Genomic DNA, 23,445 nt, shown 5'->3' on the forward strand with positions numbered 1-23,445 from the left:
TTGCATGTGCAGTACAGAGGGAACGTTCCACTATTCATGGGGGCCACCGGTTTTAAAAACAAGTAATATTGTTAAAACATGATACAAAATTTATAAAAGAGCTTTGTGATTAATACAGGCTTCTTGGCATTGGTCGGGCCCCCTAATTCCATGGGTTTATTGCTTAAGTCTGCCCCTGCACACACTCTCAGTTAAGCATGGATGTTATTTGAGGTAAGAAAGTGACTGGTTGCGTATTGCGTGCTTTATTACACTGCTAACTCAATGAAGGGCAGCTTGTGCTTCACAAAGAGTCTTTATGATGTTTATCGCTGGTGCCCTGAGGACAGCAGTTCATTTTCAAGACAGGCTCTATACAATATTAGTTGAAAACATTAAACTAGGATTACAATAATTATTTTAAATTAGTATTACTAAAATGAATAGATGATTTATAAAACTGAATTTTGCATTAAAAGCTGTGTATTATAAATGTTGTCTACTGTGTAGTTCAGTGCAGAAGATACACAGGGATGTACACTACCTGACAAAAGTCTTGTCGCCCATTCAAGTTTTAGGAACAGCAAATCATACCTGGACTTCTAGTTGATCATTTGGCATTATAGGCAGCTTATATGAAAGGCAAAGGCCTCTAGATTATGCCTATTTTACCGAAATAAAATATGATCATGCCTTGATTTTGAATTATTTAATTAGGACAGTAAGGTCTGACTTTGCTTAGACAAAAGTCTTGTTGCATAACAGAAATAATGTACAGTGTAGAATATAAAGTGATGGTGCAGTGGAGAAAGAATGAATATTGTGTGACTCTCGTGAGCTTGGAGGACTGCATCCATACATCTCTGCTCTGACTCAAATCTCTTTTTAATAAAGTCATCCGGAACGGCAAAGAAAGTGTTCTTGCAGGACTCTCAGAGTTCATCAAGATTCTATGAAATCATTTCCATTGCCTCCTTCTCCAGCTTACCCTAGACAAGCTAAATAATGTTCATGTGTGGGGACTGGGCTGGACAATCCTTGAGCACATTGACCTTCTTTGTTTCAGGAACTTTGATGTGGAGGCTGAAGTATGAGTAGGAGCACTATCATGCTGAAGAATTTGCCCTCTCCTGCCCCTATACTTAATATAACCCCAAACCATGATTTTTCCTTCACCAAACTTGACTGATTTCTGTGAGAATCTTGGGTCCATGCTGGTTCCAGTAGGTCTTCTGCAGTATTTGTGATGATTGGGATGCAGTTCAACAGATGATTCATCGGAAAAATGAACGACTTTCTGCCACTTTTCCAAATGATCAACTAGAAGTCAAGTTATTATTTGTTGCTCTTACAACTGGTCTTTTGTCAGCTAGAGTAAACATTTAGTTATTAAGGATTACATATCTGCTAAATTACTCCTCTTAAAGAGATAGTTTAAAAATGTCCTCGCATTTCTTCACACACAAGTAGTTTTTAGAAACTTTTTTCTTCTGTTGAACACAAAACAAAACATTCTGAAGAATTCCTGATGTCATTGACATCCATATTTAGGATAAGAACAAACAAAAAAAAAAGTCAGTACAAAAAAATAAATAAATAAATCAGTAAACACTGTTTCTATTCATTTCATTGCTACCATAAAATCTAAACGGGCATCATGGTGGCGCAGTGGGTAGCACGATTGCCTCACAGCAAGAAGGTCGCTGGTTCAAGCCCGGCTGTGTCAGTTTGCGTTTCTGTGTGGAGTTTGCATGCTCTCCTCGTGTTTGCATGGGTTTCCTCTGGGTGCGCCAGTTTCCCCCACAGTCCAAAGACTTGTGCTATAGAAGAACGGGGTTAGCTAATTCGTTTGTAATCTATGTGTGTGAATAAGTGTGTATGGATGTTTCCCAGTTATGGGTTGCAGCTGGAAGGCCATCCGCTGCGTAAAACATATGCTGGATAAGTTGCCGGTTCATTTCGCTGTGGCGACATCAGATTATTAAAGGGACTAAGCCGAAAAGAAAATGAATGAATGAATGAATGAAATCTAAACGCTACAATCAAAAGTGGCTTCTTTTATTTTAACTAGAAATAACTGTGCATTAACTTTGTAATGCTTACTTTTTTATAAAGTCAAAATAATTAAAAAAATCTCACATGTGCACACACAAACACTACAACCAATCAATCAATTCACCTACAGCGCATGTCTTTGGACTGTGGGGGAAACAGGAGCACCCGGAGGAAACCCACGTCAACATGGGGAGAACATGCAAACTCCACACAGAAAAGCCAACTGACCCTGACAAGACTCGAACCAGCGACCTTTTTGCTGTGAAGCAGCAGTGCTAACCACTCAGCCGCGTGTCACCTAAGTCACATTCACTGAAAACAAAGCCAGTTATGCTTGTATAAAAAAATTGCAAGGAGTCAATAATTTGTGTTAATATTTATGCAAAAAACACACAAAACGGTATTCACAATTTTTTTTAATGCTGGCAGTTGAGCTTGATGTATTTTTCATTTTAGTCTCATTTCATTGTTTTTGTTTTGTGAAGTTTGTCATTATGACCGCATACAGGTATACAGTAAATACTGAGTAACATTAGATTACAGAGACTACATATTACAAATCAAAATAATTAACTACATCAACACTGTTAGTGCATTTAACTACACAACACAAGCCATTGTAATTTTCAATAACAGCACTGCCACCATTTGATCAGCAGTAATTTGGTAATATGAATTTAAACCGATGTATTGTATTGTGACAGTGTGCAATTGATGTGCTTCTCGTGCATCATGACGCAGAACAGAGCTTGTATCAGCTGACCTCGCGACCCCGACTGAACCCTCCATAGAGCATCGGTCGGTCTGCAGATGACACAGAGACAGAAAGACAGACCTCTACGATCCAAGACGAAGAGGACAAACACGCCGCAGTTTCAACCAGTATTTGCATCTCTGAACAGACCAAATCACCTGATAAGCTCCGTGCGTGACTTGAAAGAGAACACTAAGCGTATAACTTGAAGGTAAGATACAATTAATTCATTTTAAAAGAGCGTAAATGATGTTTCATATCAGATATTTGAAGGGAACACGTATCAAAAATCGAGCTTAATCGTTAACTAGATATTAAAGTTTGAGGACAAACTTTATGGTGGCTTGAAAAGCCGAATCTGAAAGTTTGAAGTGGTTTTAAAGTGTAAATAGCATGTTAGTATGATTTAAGCTTGAGTTAACATATTACTAGCATGAATTAGCATGTTAGTAGCATGATTCTTACATGAATTAGCATGTTGTTAGCATGATTCTAGCATGAATTAGCATGCTACTAGGATAATTCTAGCATGAATTAGCATGTTAGTAGCATGATTCTTACATGAATTAGCATGTTGTTAGCATTATTCTAGCATGAATTAGCATGTTACTAGCATGATTCTAGCATGAATTAGCATGTTGTTAGCATGATTCTAGCATAAACTAGCATGTTACTAGCATGATTCTAGCATGAATTAGCATGTTACTAGCATGATTCTAGCATGAATTAGCATGTTGTTAGCATGATTCTAGCATGATATAGCATTTTACTAGGCGGTTGCCAGGGTGTTAAGTGGTTGCTAGGTGGTTGCTAAGGTGGTGCAAGGCAGTTGCTAAGGTGGTCTGACTAGTTGCTAGGTGGTTGCTAAGGTGGTGCTTGGCAGTTGCTAAGGTGTTCTGACTAGTTGCTAAGTGGTTACTAAGGTGTTGCAAGGTGGTCGCTAGGGTATTCTGAGTGGTTGCTAGGTGGTTGCTAAGGTGTTGCTAGGGTGTTCTAAGTGGTTGCTAAGGTGTTGCTAGGTGGTTGCCAAGGTGTCCTAAGTGGTTGCTAGGTGGTTGCTAGGGTATTCTGAGTGGTTGCTAAGGCGTTACTAGGTGGTTGCTAGGGTGTCCTGAGTGGTTGCTTAGTGGTTGCTAAGGTGTTGCTAGGTGGTTGCTAGGGTGTCCTGAGTGGTTGCTAGGTGGTTGCTAAGGTGTTGCTAGGCGGTTGCTAGGGTGTTCTAAGTGGTTGCTAGGTGGTTGCTAAGGTGTTGCTAGGTGGTTGCTAAGGTGTCCTAAGTGGTTGCTAGGTGGTTGCTAAGGTGTTGCTAGGTGTTTGCTAAGGTGTTGCTAGGCGGTTGCTAGGGTGTCCTAAGTGGTTGCTAGGTGGTTGCTAAGGTGTTGCTAGGTGGTTGCTAGGGTGTTCTGAGTGGTTGCTAAGGTGTTGCTAGGTGGTTGCTAAGGTGTCCTTAGTGGTTGCTAGGTGGTTGCTTAGGTGTTGCTAGGCGGTTGCTAGGGTGCCCTAAGTGGTTGCTAGGTGGTTGCTAAGGTGTTGCTAGGCGGTTGCTAGGGTGTTCTGAGTGGTTGCTAGGTGGTTGCTAAGGTGTTGCTAGGGGGTTGCTAAGTTGTCCTAAGTGGTTGCTAGGTGGTTGCTAAGGTGTTGCTAGGCGGTTGCTAGGGTGTCCTAAGTGGTTGCTAGGTGGTTGCTAAGGTGTTGCTAGGCGGTTGCTAGGGTGTTCTGAGAGGTTGCTAAGGTGTTGCTAGGTGGTTGCTAAGGTGTCCTAAGTGGTTGCTAGATGGTTGCTAGGGTATTCTGAGTGGTTGCTAAGGCGTTGCTAGGTGGTTGCTATGGTGCCCTGAGTGGTTGCTAAGGTGTTGCTAGGTGGTTGCTAAGGCGTTGCTAGGCAGTTGCTAGGGTGTTCTGAGTGGTTGCTAGGTGGTTGCTAAGGTGTTGCTAGGCGGTTGCTAAGGTGTCCCAAGTGGTTGCTACGTGGTTGCTAAGGTGTTGCTAAGTGGTTGCTAAGGTATTCTGAATAGTTGCTAAGGCGTTGCTAGGCGGTTGCTAGGGTGTCCTGAGTGGTCGCTAGGCCCTTACTAAGGCATTACTAGGCCGTTGCTAGGTGGTTGCTAGGCAGTTGCTAGGGTAATTTGGGTGGTTGCTAGGCAGTTGCTAGGGTACCCTGGTTGGTTACTAGGCAAGCCTCACATACATGCTTGATAAAACATTTATACTTAGTAAGCATTTCTAGCAAGTTACAGTACTTGGCTAGTCAATATTAGCATGTAGCTAGTCACTGCTAGCATGTGTAGCATATAGGAAGTTCCGTTTGCTAGCATGAGTCAAACGAGCCAATCTCCAAGTCTCTACGATGTTCTGATGCTGAGATATAGCTGTTGATGAATGGTTGCTAGGGTATTCTGTTTTGTTGCTATGGGCGAGGTTACAGAGTGAACTTGAATGTGGTTAGTTGTCTTAGTCAAAGAACCAACCCCCATGTCTCTATGACACTGCTTTGCAAAGATATGCATCTTGGCCTATTTTAATGGAAGTCTACGAGACAGTTGCTAGGGTGCAGTATGTGGTAGTTAGGGGTGTGGCTAGAAAGTTAAAAGCTCATCAGTTATTGGCAGTTTGGTAGTCTGAGTTAAATGAGCTCAGCCATTAATCTGTATGACAGTCTGATGCAGAGTTATGAGCTCACAAAGTTTGATCCAATGTTAAGTCAATGAGAGTCTTTTGTAATGGAAGTCTACGGGACAGTTGCTAGGGTGCAGTATGTGGTAGTTAGGGGTGTGGCTAGAAAGTTAAAAGCTAATCAGTTATTGGCAGTTTGGTAGTCTGAGTTAAATGAGCTCAGCCATTAGTCTGTATGACAGTCTGATGCAGAGTTATGAGCTCACAAAGTTTGATCCCATGTTAAGTCAATGAGAGTCTTTTACAATGGAAGTCTACGGGACAGTTGCTAGGGTGCCATAAGTGGTTGCTAGGGAGTGGCTAGTAAGTCTAAAGGTCATCAGTGATTGGCTACTGAGTTGAATGAGGCCTGACTCTAGTCTGTAGGACAGACTGATGCAGAGTTATGAGCTCACAAAGGTTGACTCAATGTTAAGTCAATGGCAGTCTTTTACAATGGAAGTCTATGGGACAGTTGCTAGGGTGCCAAAAGTGGTTGCTAGGGAGTGGCTAGTAAGTTAAAAGGTCATCAGTTATTGGCTGCTGGCTAGACTGAGTTAAATGAGCCCAGTTAGAAGTCTGTAGGACAGTCTGATGCAGAGTTATGAGGTCACAAAGTTTGACCCAATGTTAAGTCAATGGGAATTTTGGGAATTTTCCGGGTCGTTTTTCGGAAAACCGAAAGTCGGATCAGTCGGAAAGGATATAGCAACCCGAGTCAGACCAGTTTGAAGGTTTGACGAAAGTTTGAAGTATGAAGCTTGAAAAGTTTAGGAGGAGATACACTTAGAAATTAGTCTCAGAAGAATAAGAAGAAGAAGAATAATAATAAGTTTACGTGAGATAACAGTATGTTGGCTTTTCAAGCCACCATAATAAACGTATAAAGAGCGCGTCATGTTGACGGCAGCGGTTGAAGTGCGTGTTTGCATTACAAGGCACGATAATGAGAAGAAACATTTTGGATTTTTTAACTAGCATTTCAGTAAATGAGTTCTGCAAAGTGTTAGTTAGTGTCATAAATACATTTTCAAAGTATGAAGAACCGCTTTTCACTATATAAGTTTGTGTAATTATTTGTATTAATCATTAACGTTCTTCAAGAAACCATCGATGTCTATTTGACTAATAAAGCTCATTTCGAAAAATGTACAATTGTGGTGACAAATCATACATATGGGCTATAGGCAGCTCTCATTTACAAAACTTTTTAAAAATCTGCAACAGCAAAAAAAAAAAAAAAAAAATGTAAATATGTAAATAATATCTAGCTTACTTAAATATAGCTATAAAATATATACCCTCTATTGGCACGGGGTCAGGAACCTTTTTTCAGCAAAGAACCATTTCTGAATTTGCATTATTTAGAGAGCCATTGGGGATATGAGCATCACATGTCGAGCAAGTCCACGTATCAAGAAAGGATAATTTATAGAATTGTTTTCTTTTCGCCATCAGCACTCGTATATGTTGTTTGAATTTACGTGCGCAAGGATACCATAGACATGTAAGTTGCATAACTTTTGTTAGTGTCCCATTCAAGTTAATCCACAGCGCTGCACATGCGCATTGAAATATCCCTTTATTTTTATTCCTTTTCATTTTGCTGTAAAAATATACAATAAAATGTCATTCGTAATTGTATTTACAATAGGGAACTGATTTCTAGTGACAGTTTTAATTTTTTATTGAAGGGAGATAGCTGGAGAGCCACATATTTTCAGTCAAAGAGCCACATGTGGCTCCCGAGCCCTAGGTTCCCTAACCCTGCTCTATGGCATGGTGTTGCCCTTTAGCAACAAACCAGTTTTCTGGCTCACAAAACACCCCTTTAATTTTTTTAAGTAAAAATATCTAATTATCTAATAATTAGTTCATGACTAATTAAATTTGAGGCGGGTATGGGTTTGACCGCTAGCAGAACGTAAGATAGATTTAACTTTTTAACACATTTAAATTTGAATGTATTTATAATAAAAAAATATGTGTGATATGCATGTGAAGAAGCATATTGGATTAAATAAAGACACTATTTTTATATACACTATTTTGTAGACTAAAATGATAGTTTTTCATTAAAACAATAACATCTTACAAAAACATTTCTCAGGGAATTCTTTTTTTTATGCAAGTGCATTTACACAAAACGGTTTTATTAAAATATTTTATCTTTTATCTTTATATAAAATGTAAAGTTTATATCCAATAAAATAAAATTTTGGTAATCTAACACATTTTTAAAAAATAGAAAGAAATACACTTAAATTCAAGTTATTCTTAAAATATATATATTTTATTTTTCCTTATATATTTTAATTTTCCTTTTATATTTATATACATATATACATATATATATATATATATATATATATATATATATATATATATATATTATTTTTTTTTTTTATATTTTAATAATTAATATTATTTAAAAACAATTTAAGATGCCACATTGCTACATAGTTTTGTTATAAACCAACTAATATAAACAACTCAATATTATTTCTGCTTTCCACCACTAGATGGAGCTGAAGATCTTTAAGACGATGAGTTTCTCGCCTGCCAACATTACCAAGCTTGTGAGAGTCTAGAGATTTCACACATTCATAAAGTCCCAGACTCGAAGCATGAGGGACCAGAGTGTCCTGCTGGCAGAACAGAAAGCGATGTGTCCTGAAGAAATAAGTCAGGATGGAGCTCTCTCCAACACAGAAGAAACAGTGTCCTTATTAACATCCAGCAGCATGTCAGCTCAATGTTTTCTCTTTCATCCTAATGGTCTGAGATGCAAAGATGGTCCAGAAATGGATGCATCGAGTCGGAAGCGAGAGTCCATCCCTCTTGAGAAAAAAGAAGAAGGTTATCAGGACAAACGCAAAAAGAACAATGAGGCTGCCAGGCGTTCCCGTGAAAAACGCAGAAACAACGACAGAGTGATTGGAAACCAAGTCCTGGCTCTTCTTGAAGACAACGCACGTCTGAAAGCTGAGCTTCTGGCACTGAAGTTAAGATTCGGTTTGATCAAAGATCCCTCAGAAGATCCGGTGCAAATCTTTTCACATATCCAAGAATTTCCGACAATACGAGATACAAACCCACTTACTGTACAGCCATTGCCAATCTCAACGCAAAACTATGGGTTCATCATGCCAGCGGGGTCAAGTATTGGCAATCCAGATATCTCAGTTGCTGATGAAGTAGTAGGAACATATTCATCAGGATATCAAGAAAACAGTCTGAAAAGTCTTCCTCATAAACTGCGTTTCAAGATGGCGTCTGGAAATGAAGGCGCTGATGGTTTTCTTCATCCAGTGGAAAATATGGCTTCGGTTTGTAAGAGCACTGAGGGTTTATGGAGCCCGCAAACACACACAATGCCATCAGTTTGTTCAACGGCATATCAGAATAACTCTTCAAGTCAGAGCCTGATCAGATTACAGCTCAGCGCTTTGACTAAAGAAGTGGCCGAGCTCAAAAAAACGCTTCTCTCAAAAGCACTGAAATCAAATCGCACCTGACGTCTGAGTCATCCAAAGAAAGAAGGCCCATTTACACATACAAATATAAGGCGGCAGCTGGTTGCTCACTGAAACAGCTGGCCATTTTTTTTTTTAGATCTAGTGAAACATTAATATGCTTGTCTGCTACTCTAGTAATGACACTATGTGTTGTATTAAATGACAAATATTGTGACAAAAGCGCCACAGTTTTCTCTTGAAATATCAATGTTATTGTTGTTTAATATGTATGAATTTGTATAATCTCATTTGCACATTTTAAGCACGATTTGCTCATCCCCATTGAAGGTTGGGTTAAGGGGCAAGGTTTGGTGCCACGCCTCTTTTTAAAATGTCATATTTTCGTACGTCTGAACTCATGAATTCCCGACTGTTTGTGTGTGGTCACGTGATGTGCCTTTTCAGCAGTATAGTGTGGATGAAGAGCTGTTCAGAAATGCTACAGTGTGGACGTGAATCGTTTTCTTTCTTAAATGCCCCTGCTGCGACGGGGGCGAGGCGGAGGATCATGATGCCAGGTCATCATTTGGATGTCTATCAGCCATCGGTGATGGATAATGGCATCGTCTATCGACCCAACCCTAAATTCCATATTTCTTTTTGCTATTTACCGCCAGTTCTTCTATACAGAACGGGGCTTTATTCACAAACGTTTTATTCGAGTTGTGCGCATAACTTTAATTTGCATCTTTGGATGGAAACTTCGATATTATCACATGACTAAGTCAGGACTACAAATATTCAATCATTCATTCATTTTCTTGTCGGCTTAGTCCCTTTATTAATCCGGGGTCGCCACAGCGGAATGAACCGCCAACTTATCCAGCAAGTTTTTATGCAGCGGATGCCCTTCCAGCCGCAACCCATCTCTGGGAAACATCCACACACACATTCACACACACACACACTATGGACAATTTAGCCTACCCAATTCACCTGTACCGCATGTCTTTGGACCGTGGGGGAAACCGGAGCACCTGGAGGAAACCCACGCGAAGGCAGGGAGAAGATGCAAACTGTACACAAAAATGCCAACTGAGCCGAGGTTCGAACCAGCGACCCGGCGACCTTCTTGCTGTGAGGCGACAGCACTACCTACTGCGCCACTGCCTCGCCTCACAAATATTTTGATGTATTAATTTTTTGATAAGTTAATCAGGTTTCAACTATAATTTGTAGATGTTGAAATGCCTAGAAAAGTTAAGTTAATTCAACCAAAACATTTAAGACAGCAAGAATTATTTTACAGTGAATTCATAATTTAATTTTCGTTTGGCCTCATGGGATGGTAAAGTGTCCATTGGATGTGCACTTCAGAAGTAATAGGTCATCATACTGTTTTTTTTAACACTATAGATATAACTGTATTACTCCTGTACTGTTTTTCAAATACTATATAGTAGGGAAGTGTAAAATTTCAGATTTTAAACTTTGTTTAACATAAAAAATTCACATATGGAAATTAAAACCCAATTTTTTTTTTTTTTAACTTGGGGCAAGAACATTTGTGGTTTTCTCCAATTGTTTAAATGTACTCGGGGTTCCCAGTATTTTTCTTTCTTTGACATTAATTTTACACATCTGGCTCAAATATGTGGATTCTATGAATAAAGCGCACACTCCGTTTACCCAGAAAGAGGGGAACTAAAAAGCTAGAAGCTCTGTTTTAAACCACACATCTGTTATTAAGAGATCTAAGATAAAGGCATCTGCTGAAACTGTAGAACAACACATAAAAATGCACAATGGCACACAAGAGGATTTTGATGTTGACGTTTGAGGTTTTTTTTTCAAACTCACATTCTTTGCAATCCAAGGAATACATTTGCCTCCATGCTTAGAGTCTGACAAAGAATCAGTCGCGTATTTTAAAGCACAGTGTCTGTGAGATTTACAGTGTAATATTAAAAAAAGAACAATAATCTAATAACAATTGTACTTTTGATTATTTAGTTCTGTCTTAAAGAGGAATTAAACACACACAAATTATATAGTTTATTTGTGCACATCCACTATTATTTAAAAGTTTTTAGGAAAATGTATACTTTTAGTGTATACTTTTATAAGTATAACTTTTAGTTAAACATATACTATAGTATACAGGTATGAAAGTACAGTTATTAAGCACATTATTAATGTGCTCCAAGTCAAGAATACAGCATTTGTATTCTATTAATGTAGAGGTAATGTTTAACAAATAACAAATTCACTATTTGCTAATGCTTCATAAATGATTCATAGTGTTATTATAAAGTGTTACCAAAATTATATAAGTCTGTATAATAACAGAAAATGTACTAGCAGTTTTTTACAAGGATTTTGTACCATGATACACAACACCAACCCAGACAATACATCACTTTAAGCTATTAACAATGTTAATAAAAGTCACTTTTTTAAAAACTTTTCAAGGTTAAAAGTTGTTGGAAGAAATATCAAGTTCCCATAATATTCAAAAGCATAAATAAACTGGGAAAAATACACAAAATACAGAAAGCTGCTAATTTATGGATATTTTTTACTAAGCAACTAATTCCTGTTTATGTTAAAATAATACATATATATATATATATATATATATATATATATATGTACAGTTGACATCAGAATTATTAGCCCCCCTGAATTATTAACCCCCTGTTTATTTTTTACCCTTTGTCTGTTTAACAGAGAGAAGATTTTTTTCAACACATTTCTAAACATAATAGCTTTAATAACTCATTTCTAATAGCTGATTTATTTTATCTTTGCCATGATGACAATGTGTATGTATGTGTGTGTGTATACATATATATATATATATATATATATATATATATATATATATATATATATATATATATATATATATATATATATATATATATATATATAAATATATATATATATATATATATATATATATATATATATATATATATATATATATATATATATATATATATATACATGTAGACATGTAGTTGTAATATAATCACTTGTACTCAAGAATAATAGAAGGATAAATTTTGTTTAAACTTTTTTTTTTTTTTTTGCATAAGTAAAATGTGGAGGACTTTATATATTTGCAAAGATTCTGTAATTGTACATATTCTCTGTCATGGTCCTGACCTGACAGTCTTGTCTGTCCTGTCAGTGTTTAATGTTTGCTTGTTTGTCCTGTGCTTATTTACATTGATAAGTCTTAATTTGTGTTGGCCATGTGCTCCTCTTGTCTTTCCTCCTTGCTTTCAGTTACCCCGCCCTCTTATTTATTTAGACCTTGTTATCCTGATTGTTTTCACCTGTCTCTCATGTGCTTTGTTCTATATAATGTGCTGAGTGTTCTCATTTCTTTGCTGGTTCGTTCCATGTGAGCTTGTATTGTATCCTTGCCTTGCATTTGTAGTAAGCTTTTGGTCTTGCCTGTTCTAGTTAGCTTATCTATTTATTGTTTGTTTGTAGCTATTACTTTCTTTCGTTGTTTCTAGTGTTTACTTAATTTTGTGTTCTAATCTTTATTTTACTTTTACCCTTAGAGCCATTGTTCCATTTTTCTGTCAGTCTTAGTCTTTTAGTAATTATTAGTAGTTGTTTGATTTGTTTAATTACTCTCTTTAAGATTCTAAAAGTTTATTTCAGTTTTATTTGATCAGATTGCTTAAGTCGGTCTGTCTTCTAGTATTTAGATTTTTATTTCATTTCAGTTTTTTTTTTTTTTTTTGTATATTATTACTGTCTGTTTGTCCTGTCTTATAATTTTTCCAGTCCTATTACGTGTCCTGACCTCCCTGGTCTGACAGTCTGGAGTCTGCTCCAGGATCTAGATCTGGTTCTGACCACTGTTGCTCCTACTCCTGGCTGGCTTTTCATTTTAGTATTTTGTCACTACCACTGGCTTCCTTGTGTTGTTGCCCCTACCGTTTGGACCTTATCACCCCCCTGTGTCTACTTGTGCCTTATTCTGTCAATAAACCCCTTTGTATTGTTCATTGCTGCAACTGGGTCTGTTTTCTTGCATTTAAACGTGACATTCTCCCAATATAAAAATAAATAAATAAATTTTAAATCCATTTTTGTTCTAAAGGTCCTGAGTCTGACTTTTTTTTTGTATGCTTAGATTAAAATATATTAATTAAAAGAAATGCAGATAAAATTATTACATAAAAATACACATTTTTTTTGTCTAAATCCATACCGTACAGTTAAAATGAACACAAAAAGATCTAATGTAAAATACACTTAATTTGCCATCTCAGACATTTCGTTCACACACGATGCTTATTCAAACAGTGGATGCCAGATTTCAAGCAGCACTTTACAAGACAACACACATCTCCTGCGGAGGCTGATTCCTGCAACAGCTTCAATGGCAGCGTCAGCACACTCAGCACCTCCACAGCTATTTAAAGATGCGAGGAAAAGTCATTGATTCCCTATTGTAAGGTGTGACTTCAACAAACAAAGCTGAAAGTAACACTCAGTTCAGCAGAGGACGGTGCTCCTGCACAGAGGACTGAGTAGTAGAGCGGAAAGAAACTACTATTTCTGAATGCGTTTCCTCCAGAGTCCCACAGTCTGCCAAACTGTTCGCAGCTACATGCTCAATGTCAACATCAGCACTTCTGCTGCTATTTCAGGCAGTGGGAGACAAAGTTATTGATTCACGAATGCATTTATACTAAACATGCAAGTGATGCAAAAAAGAAGGCAGTGGATCGAAATGGATGCTTTACAGGCTCATCTGCTTAAATTCCTCTGATATTTTAAAATCAAAGCTGAAAGCTGACCGAACTAATCAGTGTGTGTTTATAACAATAATAAAATAATACAAATAAAATAATAACAAAACAATAAAATCACTCTTTGTCTATAACAATAGTTATAAAATTTTGATTTTATTAATAACAATGGCAATAATATAATAATTGATAAAAATAGTAGTATTATAATAATGATAATAATAACAAAACATTTAACTAAAAACTATTTAATTACATTTTTACTAATAATAAAACAAAAATACAACATATTTAAAAAATTAATTGACAAAATATTGAAATAAAACCAATATTTATTAATAAGATTAAATTTGTATATTAATAGCAACAATTTTATATTTGTTATTTTATTTATTAGCAATATCACACAAGTAGCAGTGCGATATGGCTGTATATTGGCACTGGTGGGAGGCGTGCATTGTGCCTTAGTGTCCCACTAGTGACAAAATACAGTCATATTGCACTGCTACAATTGTTGATGTTACAACTGTGATGTTACGTTTATACAACAGTTTAACGGCATAATTGTTTATAAAGCAAAAAATCAAACAGAGAGTCTTAACCCTTTTGTAAGAGGAACTACTTTTTTCTGCCATTCATACACATATGGGTCGTACACATCATACACATTAGGTTGAAGGACATGAACTGTCACTAGTCTAGTGATTTCCCAGTATTTCTCTATTGCAATCAGAAGATCACAATAATTAACCCAGAAAAAAGCAAGAACAAAGCAAACACTACAAGATTACTATGGTATAAATACAGCACTACTAAATGCAAAACAAGGAGATCGACTTAGATTGTCACTTACCTTTTCTATAATAGTTTGTTCAGCTGTAGTTTGAAACCTACGCTGGAAAAAAAGCTGTTTTTCTCCCCGAAAGACTACTTATGCGGGCTCTGTCACTCTCTTGTGGCGGTATGTCAACCGTCTTTGCTCTGCTCAGTATGCCAGGCTAATCCCAATAATGGCCACCAAGGCACTGAATCTTAGAAATCATAAATAATTAAAATAGGCACTGTCCTTATAAATAAACTACATGCAATCTAAACAACTACATTCTCGACTAAAGAAGCCTCAAAAGTACATGATGTTGTCCAACAGCTACAATATTTGTCCAACTGTAGTCCTCTGCTTACCACTCTTGTGGGCGGAGTAATACACAAGGGTGAAGAGGCTATACGAGTGCTGATATTACTTTAATATTTCACAGCTATCAGCCAATCAGACTCAAGAACTAGACAAAACTGTTGTATAAATACATATATTAGCCTTAAAACATCAATACAACAACAGTAACAATAATTACTATTTCTACTAATGATAATAAATAACATATATATATATATATATATATATATATATATATATATATATATATAAAATATTAACGCTTTGTTAAATTACAACCATAATTATTATTTTAGAACAATATTTATTATTACAATTATTGTTATTAGAAAAACATCTATTTTAATGTAGAAATACAATATTATTATTATAATTAAACAAAACAACTATATTAATAAATCACACAAAACAATATATTAAAATATTAATAACTATAAATAATAATAGTAATAATATCAATAATAATAATAATATTCATTCAATTATTCATTCATTCTTTTTCTTTTCGGCTTAGTCCCTTTATTAATCTGGGGTTGCCACAGCAGAATGAATTGTCATCTTATCCAGCATATGTTTTACGCAGTGGATGCCCTTCCAGCTGCAACCGATCACTAGAAAACATCCACACACACTCAGTCACACACATACACTACAAACTATTTTTAGCGTACTCGATTCACCTGTACATGTCTTTGGACTTGTGGGGAAACCGGAGCACCCGGAGGAAACCCACACAAACACGGGGAGAACTTGCAAACTCCACACAGAAACGCCAACTAACACAGCCGATGCTCAACCCAGCGACCTTCTTGCTGTGAGGCAATTGTGCTACCCACTGCGCCACTGTGCGGCCCCATAATAATAATAATAATAATAATAATAATTATTGGTGGCGCGGTGGCGCAGTAGGTAGTGCTGTCGCCTCACAGCAAGAAGGTCGCTGTTTCGAGCCTCGGCTGAGTCAGTTGGTGTTTCTGTGTGGAGTTTGCATGTTCTCCCCGCGTTCACGTGGATCTCCTCCGGGTGCTCCGGTTTCCCCACAAGTCCAAAGACATGTGGTACAGGTGAATTGGGTAGGCTAAAATGTCCGTAGTGTATGAGTGTGATGAGTGTGTATAGATGTTTCCCAGACATGGGTTACAGCTGGAAGGGCATGCGTTGCATAAAACCAACGCAATCTCATGGCAACTCGTAACATTTTGATTTAGTGGGCAATTCGTATGAATTCGTACGATCTAATTCGTACAATTTAGTACGATTTGCTCATCACCCAGTGACAGCTGGGGTTAGGGGTAGGGTTAGGTGCCATGCCTTCTTTTTAAAATCGTACATTTCCATCTGACTGAACTCGTACGAATTAGCCACTAAACTGACAAAACGTAAAATACTTACGTTTCCTCATGAGATCAGGCTGTTAAAACATATGCTGGATAAGTTGGCGGTTCATTCCGCTGTGGCGACCTCGGATTAATAAAGGGACTAAGCCGATAAGAAAATGAATAATAATAATAATAATAATAATAATAATAATAATAATAATAACAACAACAACAACAACAACAACAACAACAATAATAATAATAATATTAATAATAATAATAATAATAATAATAATAATAATAATAATAATAAAATACAGCAAGGTCACCATCAATGTTTTATATTATTATTTCTTACATTTTATATTATTTTAATAACATGTTATTGACATTGATCAATTACAATGATCATGATTGCCAGCAATGATGATTTTTGTATAATGCATTTTTTAATCAGTCAGTTTTTTTATATATATATTTTATTTAAAGTTTTTCACATTTTAAAGAACAAACCCCAAATCCCTCCCATGCCAGCAAATAATAATAAAGAAACATATTTGATATGTAGATACATATGCACATGTACATCCACAACTGTACAGATATTTAATCATATTCCTCCATGAGAAATCTATACCTGCACATATCCACAAGTCCAGTCAAATGTCTACATATGTACATGACATATAGAGCATATATACATATGAATACAAATCAATACAAATAACAAAAGAGAGAAGAAAAAATTATAAAATAAGGAAAAGAGATAAAATAATAAATAAATAAATAAATAATAAAAATTTTGGATAATTGAAAACCTATACATACCTAATTATTGAGAATTAGTGTTCACATTGCTATGATTCAGAATCTTCCATACCAATCAGTTTTCATTGGTCAGTCTGTAGACATTCAAAAAAGGGCTTCCAAATTTTAGAAAATTTCTTTGGTTTATTTGCAATCTCATATCTAATCTTTTCCACGTATGGTACATTACAAAACTCTGTGAGCCATGTCTGAAATTTAGGTGTACACTATCAGTCAGTTTTTAATACGTAATTTTAATAAAACAACAACAGTAACAACAATTATTATTGGTTCTATTTCATATTATTACCTTAAATAACACTAATCAAGTCTCATGTTGTAATGTCACCATGTGGGGGCACTGCCAAGCTTTGTTTACCTTTATTAACGCGCTATTGACCATGACGTAATAAAACGAGTGTGTTTTCATCCTGTACCTTCCTCTCGTGTTTACAATATGCACGTCCACAACATGAAACTGCTCTTGATTTGCAAACCCCTAAGGTGCGATTTTAATAGGCATTCAGCTTTTTATGAATGAAGAAGTGGCAGGGTTTCAAAACATTGCCCCCCGCTCATGACTCCACACATCTGCTCCGCCTGGATGCGAGATGAAGTGGTGGAGCAGCGAGTGTGTGGAGGACACTTCCTGCTCCTCGATCCGCATCAGATAAACACACACTGGGCTCTTTGTCTGCGCTGCACCCCTGATCAACCCCTCTCTGTCTGCCAGAGGGAGGAGGTGGGGGAGGGACGACCAGTTGCTAGGCAGGCAGCATAACGGTTGCCCGGGGAACTGTGGCAGACGCAGCTGTGGGTGAATGGGGGAGAATGGGGAGGGGCAGGAGAGGCAAGTTCACGGCCAGCAGACCCCGATTCACACAGCAACAGATGAAGCCCAAAATTGGACTGTCTCCTGCTGGAGCCCCCTCATCCTGGAGCTTCACTATATTCTAGAGTGAGCCACAACCTTATTCATCCTAGTGCTTTACTACATCTTAGCATTTTAGTGTGGTCCACAACCCTTCTGATCCTAGTGCTTCTGATTCCGGCACTTCACAAATTTTTAGTATGGCCGGCAGCCCTCCTGATCCTAGTGATTCACTATATGGTCCACAGCTCTCAGGGTTTATACGGCTTCATTATATTCTAGAGTGATCCACAACCTTCTTGATCATTGTGCTTAACTACATCTTAAAATTTTCCACGTTTATACTGATCCTGGAGATTCACAGTATTCTAGTAAGGCCCGCAGCCATGCCACTTAACTACATTTAAGCATGGTTAACCACCCTTCTGATCCTATAGCGCTTCACTATATTCTAGCATGGTACATGACCCTGAGGGTTAAAATCGCTTCATAATATTCTAGAGTGATGCAACCTTCTTGATCTTTGTGCTTAACTACATCTTAGCATTGTCCACATTCAAACTGATCCTGGAGATTCCAGCCTGATCTCACGAGGAAACGTAACTATTTTACGTTTTGTCAGTTTAGCGGCTAATTCATATGAATTCGTATCTGTATTCGAGTTCAGTCATACAAAAATGTACGATTTTAAAAAGGAGGTATGGCACCCAACCCCACCCCTGAAGACTTATACCATGCACTACTTATACTTTACGAAAATGTATACTTCTGCATCAAATGATCGGCGTGACCCATGGCGCTTGCCTTGAGCGTAGCCATGCATTTATAGTTCTGCGTGCTAGAGACCCGCACCCGCCAGGTTTTAGCCCGAACCGACCACTCCCGCTTATATTAAGAATTTATTGTCCCGCTGCCCGACCCGCCCCGTTTTCTGCCCGCCGCGCCCGATCCCGCTAAAAAGCGGGGGAGAACAAAACCGAAAATCCCCCAGCTATACAGTCCAGACAGCCAAGCTGTCTGTATAAACACACACACACACAGACAAATCTCTCTCTCTCTCATACGCGCGCGCGCACTAACACACACACAAGCACCAAGCAGACACACAGGCGTTTGCTGTTATATCAACTCAAAGGCTTGTAATACCATGTATCAAGTACCAATGTAACACCAAAAGGTTTTATATAAAGGTATATAAATACTCAGTCGCGCCAGCTCCGGACCGCAGCGCACATTACTCTCGGGCCGATTCGCTTACGGCCGCCGCATCTGGCACGATTGATTCAGGCCGGAATCGGGCAGTGAGTCCACAAGCATCCGGAGTCCGGCAGCCGGAGCCGGGCTGAGTGGTAAGTCTCTGCCAGGCGAAAATCTAGCCGGAACTGGCCCGAGTGTATTTTGCTATCTGGGAAAGCTCTCTCTCTCTCTCTCATTCGCGCGCGCGCACTAACATACACACACACAAGCACCAAGCACACACACAGGCAAAGCTCGCTCGCTCTCTCTCTCTCTCTCTCTCTCTCTCATAGCAATATCCGCTAGACAGCCCGCTCCCGTCCCAAATTAAACCCGTTACCGACCGCTCCCGCGATTAATTCGGAATTTTATTCCCGCGCCGCAGAAATCTGGTCGGGTCCTGCGGCGCCCGCGGGACAGCCGCAGTAATGCAGACTTCTACTGCGTGCTGTTTGTGTTGCTCTGCAATAACTCTTCCGAAATGCTAGCTGGCAGCAGGTTTTTAAGTTGCTCTGTGTCAAGTTTCTTTGCGGGTATTTAGTTTTTTCTGGACACTACATTTAGCTAAAACTCGCTCATTCAGAGGTGGGAACCGGCGGATGTTCATTAATCATAAGGTAAACACAAAACAAAATCATAATCATAAGGTAAACACAAAACAAAAGTTCATGAGACTCGACACTTCTAAACACAAGCTGCATCCCAAATCGCATACTTATGCACTATTCTATGCCATTTCGTAGTATAAAAAAGTGTGTTCACACCGAAAACTCTAAAAATAATAAGTGCACTTTAATTACCCGGATGATGCACTCATTCAGCCGGTAAAATGAAGTGTGGAATGATGGACACTTCACGCACTCAACGACCGCAGGTTTGCCCAAGTAGCGGAAGGGGCGGAGCTATTGTGCGCAAATGTTAAATAACTATTTGTTTTGAATGGTGAAAGCAAATTTCTCCTGCGAGAGTGATTATAGCGCCTCCCGATGGAGACTGCGGTTATTCCCACGGCAGGTATTATTTGATAATTCGGTCGTTTATTTTACTGATTTAGCAACCGTCAAACGTCATTAGGGAAATGGTTTGAATTTCCACTTAGTAAAAAAACAATAGTGCTCCATTTCGGACAACACTACATACATATACTATGCTGTTGAGTGTGTAAGTGCATAAGTACATAGTGCATGAGTGCATAGTGTGCCATTTGGGACGCAGCTACTCACTCCAACGGGCACACGGCTCTCAGCTCCGCCCACACTCATCACCAGTTCCAAGCTGACCAAACACAGAGCTTGCGTTACGTATCATTGCGACGTATAGTCACCTTTTTAAGAGGTGCGTGTCAGCATCAGCCATGGCGAGGACTATGTGCCCACGCGAAGGCTGCGCCGATGCATATGCATGCGCTTAACGCAGAAGTATAAATCGGCCTTGAACCCAACCATTTTTGGGGGTAAAGCAAATCGTACTAATAAGATTATGCTGGTATGATAACCTTGGATAAAAAAATCACAGTATTGTGGTTACTGCTCTAAAATAAGTTCTTTTTAAATGTCTGGGTAAAAAACAACATTTCTTTTTCTCATTGAACACAATATACTTTATTTTAAGAAACATTTAAAATACTTCTGAATATTTTTAAAGAATCATAAATCATTGACTTCTGCTGTCAAACACATATTCTGGAAGTCAATAGTTACAGGTTTCCAGCATTCTTCAAAATACCTTATTTTTTATTCAACAGAAAAAAAAAACTGATTTAGAAGAGTGTAAAGCGTGAGTAAATGAAATGATGATGGTATTTTCATTTATTTTGTGTGAACTAACCCTTTGATGATGCAAACTGAGTAACCGGTTGGAATATCCTACTCTAGTTCTTTGGGAGAATACGTTAACTGTTTGTTTATGTATAATTAGCAGCTTCTGAGAACTGTACTGCCGCCAGTATCATTGTTCAGGTCAGAGAACTGGAGTAAAACAGGAAGGACTGACTCATTCGTGTTGTGTAATACGTGACTTGTGAAAGAAAACAGACGCAGACAAGCACACATAACCAAATGTTAGTAAATGCATGCTAAGAATGTAACTTGAACTTGTTTTCCTGTCCCAAGACTGTATCCTTGGCCTGGATTGTGTTTTGAAGGAGATCTCGTTTTTACAAGACATACATTTTTAAACAACTAACTAGCTGTCCTGCCAGCAATGAATTGCTTTACTGAGCAACTGACAAATCACCATAGAGAGCTAAATAAAAACATTTAAAGAGCGATTGATCACTGAGATGTGTATATTATATTAAGACTTAATCTTTCTATTTATTATTAGGGTTAACTACTATGTACTTAAAATGTAACTAAAAAGTGACATACAACACACAATATAACACAGTAATTGTCAAAGTGAGGTGGGGGTCGCTTGGTGATTTCCAAATATCTAATCTATGTAAATCTATTGGATTTTGCAATACTTGGGTTGATTGCATTATATTAAAGACACAGCAATAGCGTCATGTACAGCAGATTGTTTTTATGGAACCAGGTTAAACTTTCTGGCACATTTACCGCACTTATATACTTTAAAAAAATAAATAAACAAAGAATAGACTTGGACCTATTGGTGTGTTCTGTTGCATGCAAGGTTTATAACCACCTCAGAGGATATTGGGAGTCGCAAGTCACTGCCATTTTGGGGGTAGCGAGATGAAAAGTTTGGGAACCCCTGCAATAACACACACACACACACACACACACACACACACACACACACACACACACACACACACACACACACATATATACATATATAGTACTAACATAGAATAATGGTTTAGTAATTTATGATAGTTACTATTGTTCTTTGCTACTACTACTACTAATATTATTAAGAATTATAATAATAATCATAATAATTATTAATAGTAACAATGCTCTATTATAATACAGAAAAAATATTGACTATATAATTGAATTATACAAATATTAATAACATTTTAACAACAATAACGTCATAACAACAATTTATAATAATAAATTACATTATTTTATATTTGCATAATATAAAATAATGTCATTTATTATCATTTATTATTATTATAATATAGTAATAACTACAAAATTATATAATCATTATCATAAAAATAATAAGTATATTATTTATTTTTGTAACACTACTACTAATAATAACAAAGTCAGAAAACACTTACACGTAAAATTGTCTATTGTTGTTATGTATTGACACAAGAATGTATAAAATAAATATATGTCTCATATACGACATAACATTGTATATATATATATATATATATATATATATATATATATATATATATATATATATATATATATATATATATAATATATTGTAAATATAATACATATTACATAAATATAATATATAATGCATAAATTGAATATAAAATACATGTATAGTAGATAATACAAAATTCCTCGACAGAAATTAAAGTTGCAACTTTAATAGTTTTTAAGTCAACATAAAATTTATTCATTCATTTTCTTGTCGGCTTAGTCCCTTTATTAATCCGGGGTCGCCACAGCGGAATGAACCGAAAACTTATAAAGCACATTTTTCAGCAGTAGATGCCCTTTCAGCCGCAACCCATCTCTGGGAAACACACACACACATACTACAGACAATTTAGCCTACCAAATTCACCTGTACCGCATGTCTTTGGACTGTGGGGGACACCGGAGCACCCAGAGGAAACCCACGAGTGTGCAGGAAGAACATGCAAACTCCACAGAGAAACGCCAACTGAGGCGAGGTTCGAACCAGCGACCTTCTTGCTGTGAGGCGACAGCACTACCTACTGCGCCACTGCATCGCCATTAGCATAACATGCAATGTTTAATAGTTTTCTTGATTTGGCAGTAAACGATTTGATAAAATATAAGCATCAAGCTGTATTAAACCTCTTGTAAGATTATGACCTTGAGCACAAAGATAGTAATTGCCAAATTACCTGTAAAACTATTAGACCTGTTTTTTTTTTTTTACAGACATAGACATTACAACACAAAATAAACTGTTTAAGAGGCAGACATCAACAATACCTTTTGTATTTGTACTTTTTACATTTTCACAACTTTTTATAACATAACTATAGTGGAACGTGGTCAAAAACATGGTCAACTATTCTAAAACAAAAAATTGCTAATATTTTGAAGAAGAAAGGGAAGGTTTCAACATGCAAATGCAAGATATCATTTAGTATTTTTGTATGTGAAAAAAACATATTGCATCTTTGCATTATACAAGAATTTGCATATCCACCCTATAGACAGACAGACAGACAGACAGACAGACAGACAGACAGACAGACAGACAGACAGACAGACAGAC

At 37.2% G+C, this 23,445-nt stretch overlaps 3 protein-coding genes across 12 annotated transcripts in view; 1 reads left to right on the forward strand and 2 right to left on the reverse strand.

Annotated features, from left to right (window-relative positions):
- LOC137495917 (uncharacterized) overlaps positions 1-23,445 on the reverse strand; it is a 68,242-nt gene that overhangs the window by 43,459 nt on the left and 1,338 nt on the right. The gene's annotated exons all lie outside the window — the stretch shown is intronic.
- nfil3-3 (nuclear factor, interleukin 3 regulated, member 3) lies at positions 2,813-10,719 on the forward strand. Of its 2 annotated transcripts, XM_005165738.6 has the most exons (2): positions 2,813-2,999; positions 7,963-10,719. In XM_005165738.6, exon 2 carries the CDS (start codon positions 8,068-8,070, stop codon positions 8,956-8,958), a length of 891 nt encoding a protein of 296 aa, XP_005165795.2. In that variant the 5' UTR covers positions 2,813-2,999; positions 7,963-8,067; the 3' UTR covers positions 8,959-10,719.
- The window catches only part of rgl3a (ral guanine nucleotide dissociation stimulator-like 3a), an 89,918-nt gene continuing 88,070 nt past the window's right edge, over positions 21,598-23,445 (reverse strand). For all 9 annotated transcript variants that reach the window (XM_073953603.1, XM_073953602.1, XM_073953604.1 and 6 more), the window contains one exon: positions 21,598-21,804. In XM_073953603.1, coding sequence (XP_073809704.1) covers positions 21,697-21,804 — 108 coding nt within the window. In that variant the 3' untranslated portion in view covers positions 21,598-21,696. The remainder of the gene's footprint in view (positions 21,805-23,445) is intronic.

Source organism: Danio rerio, chromosome 6 (genome assembly GCF_049306965.1).
Source record: "Danio rerio strain Tuebingen ecotype United States chromosome 6, GRCz12tu, whole genome shotgun sequence".
In the NCBI taxonomy this organism is placed as follows: domain Eukaryota; kingdom Metazoa; phylum Chordata; class Actinopteri; order Cypriniformes; family Danionidae; genus Danio; species Danio rerio.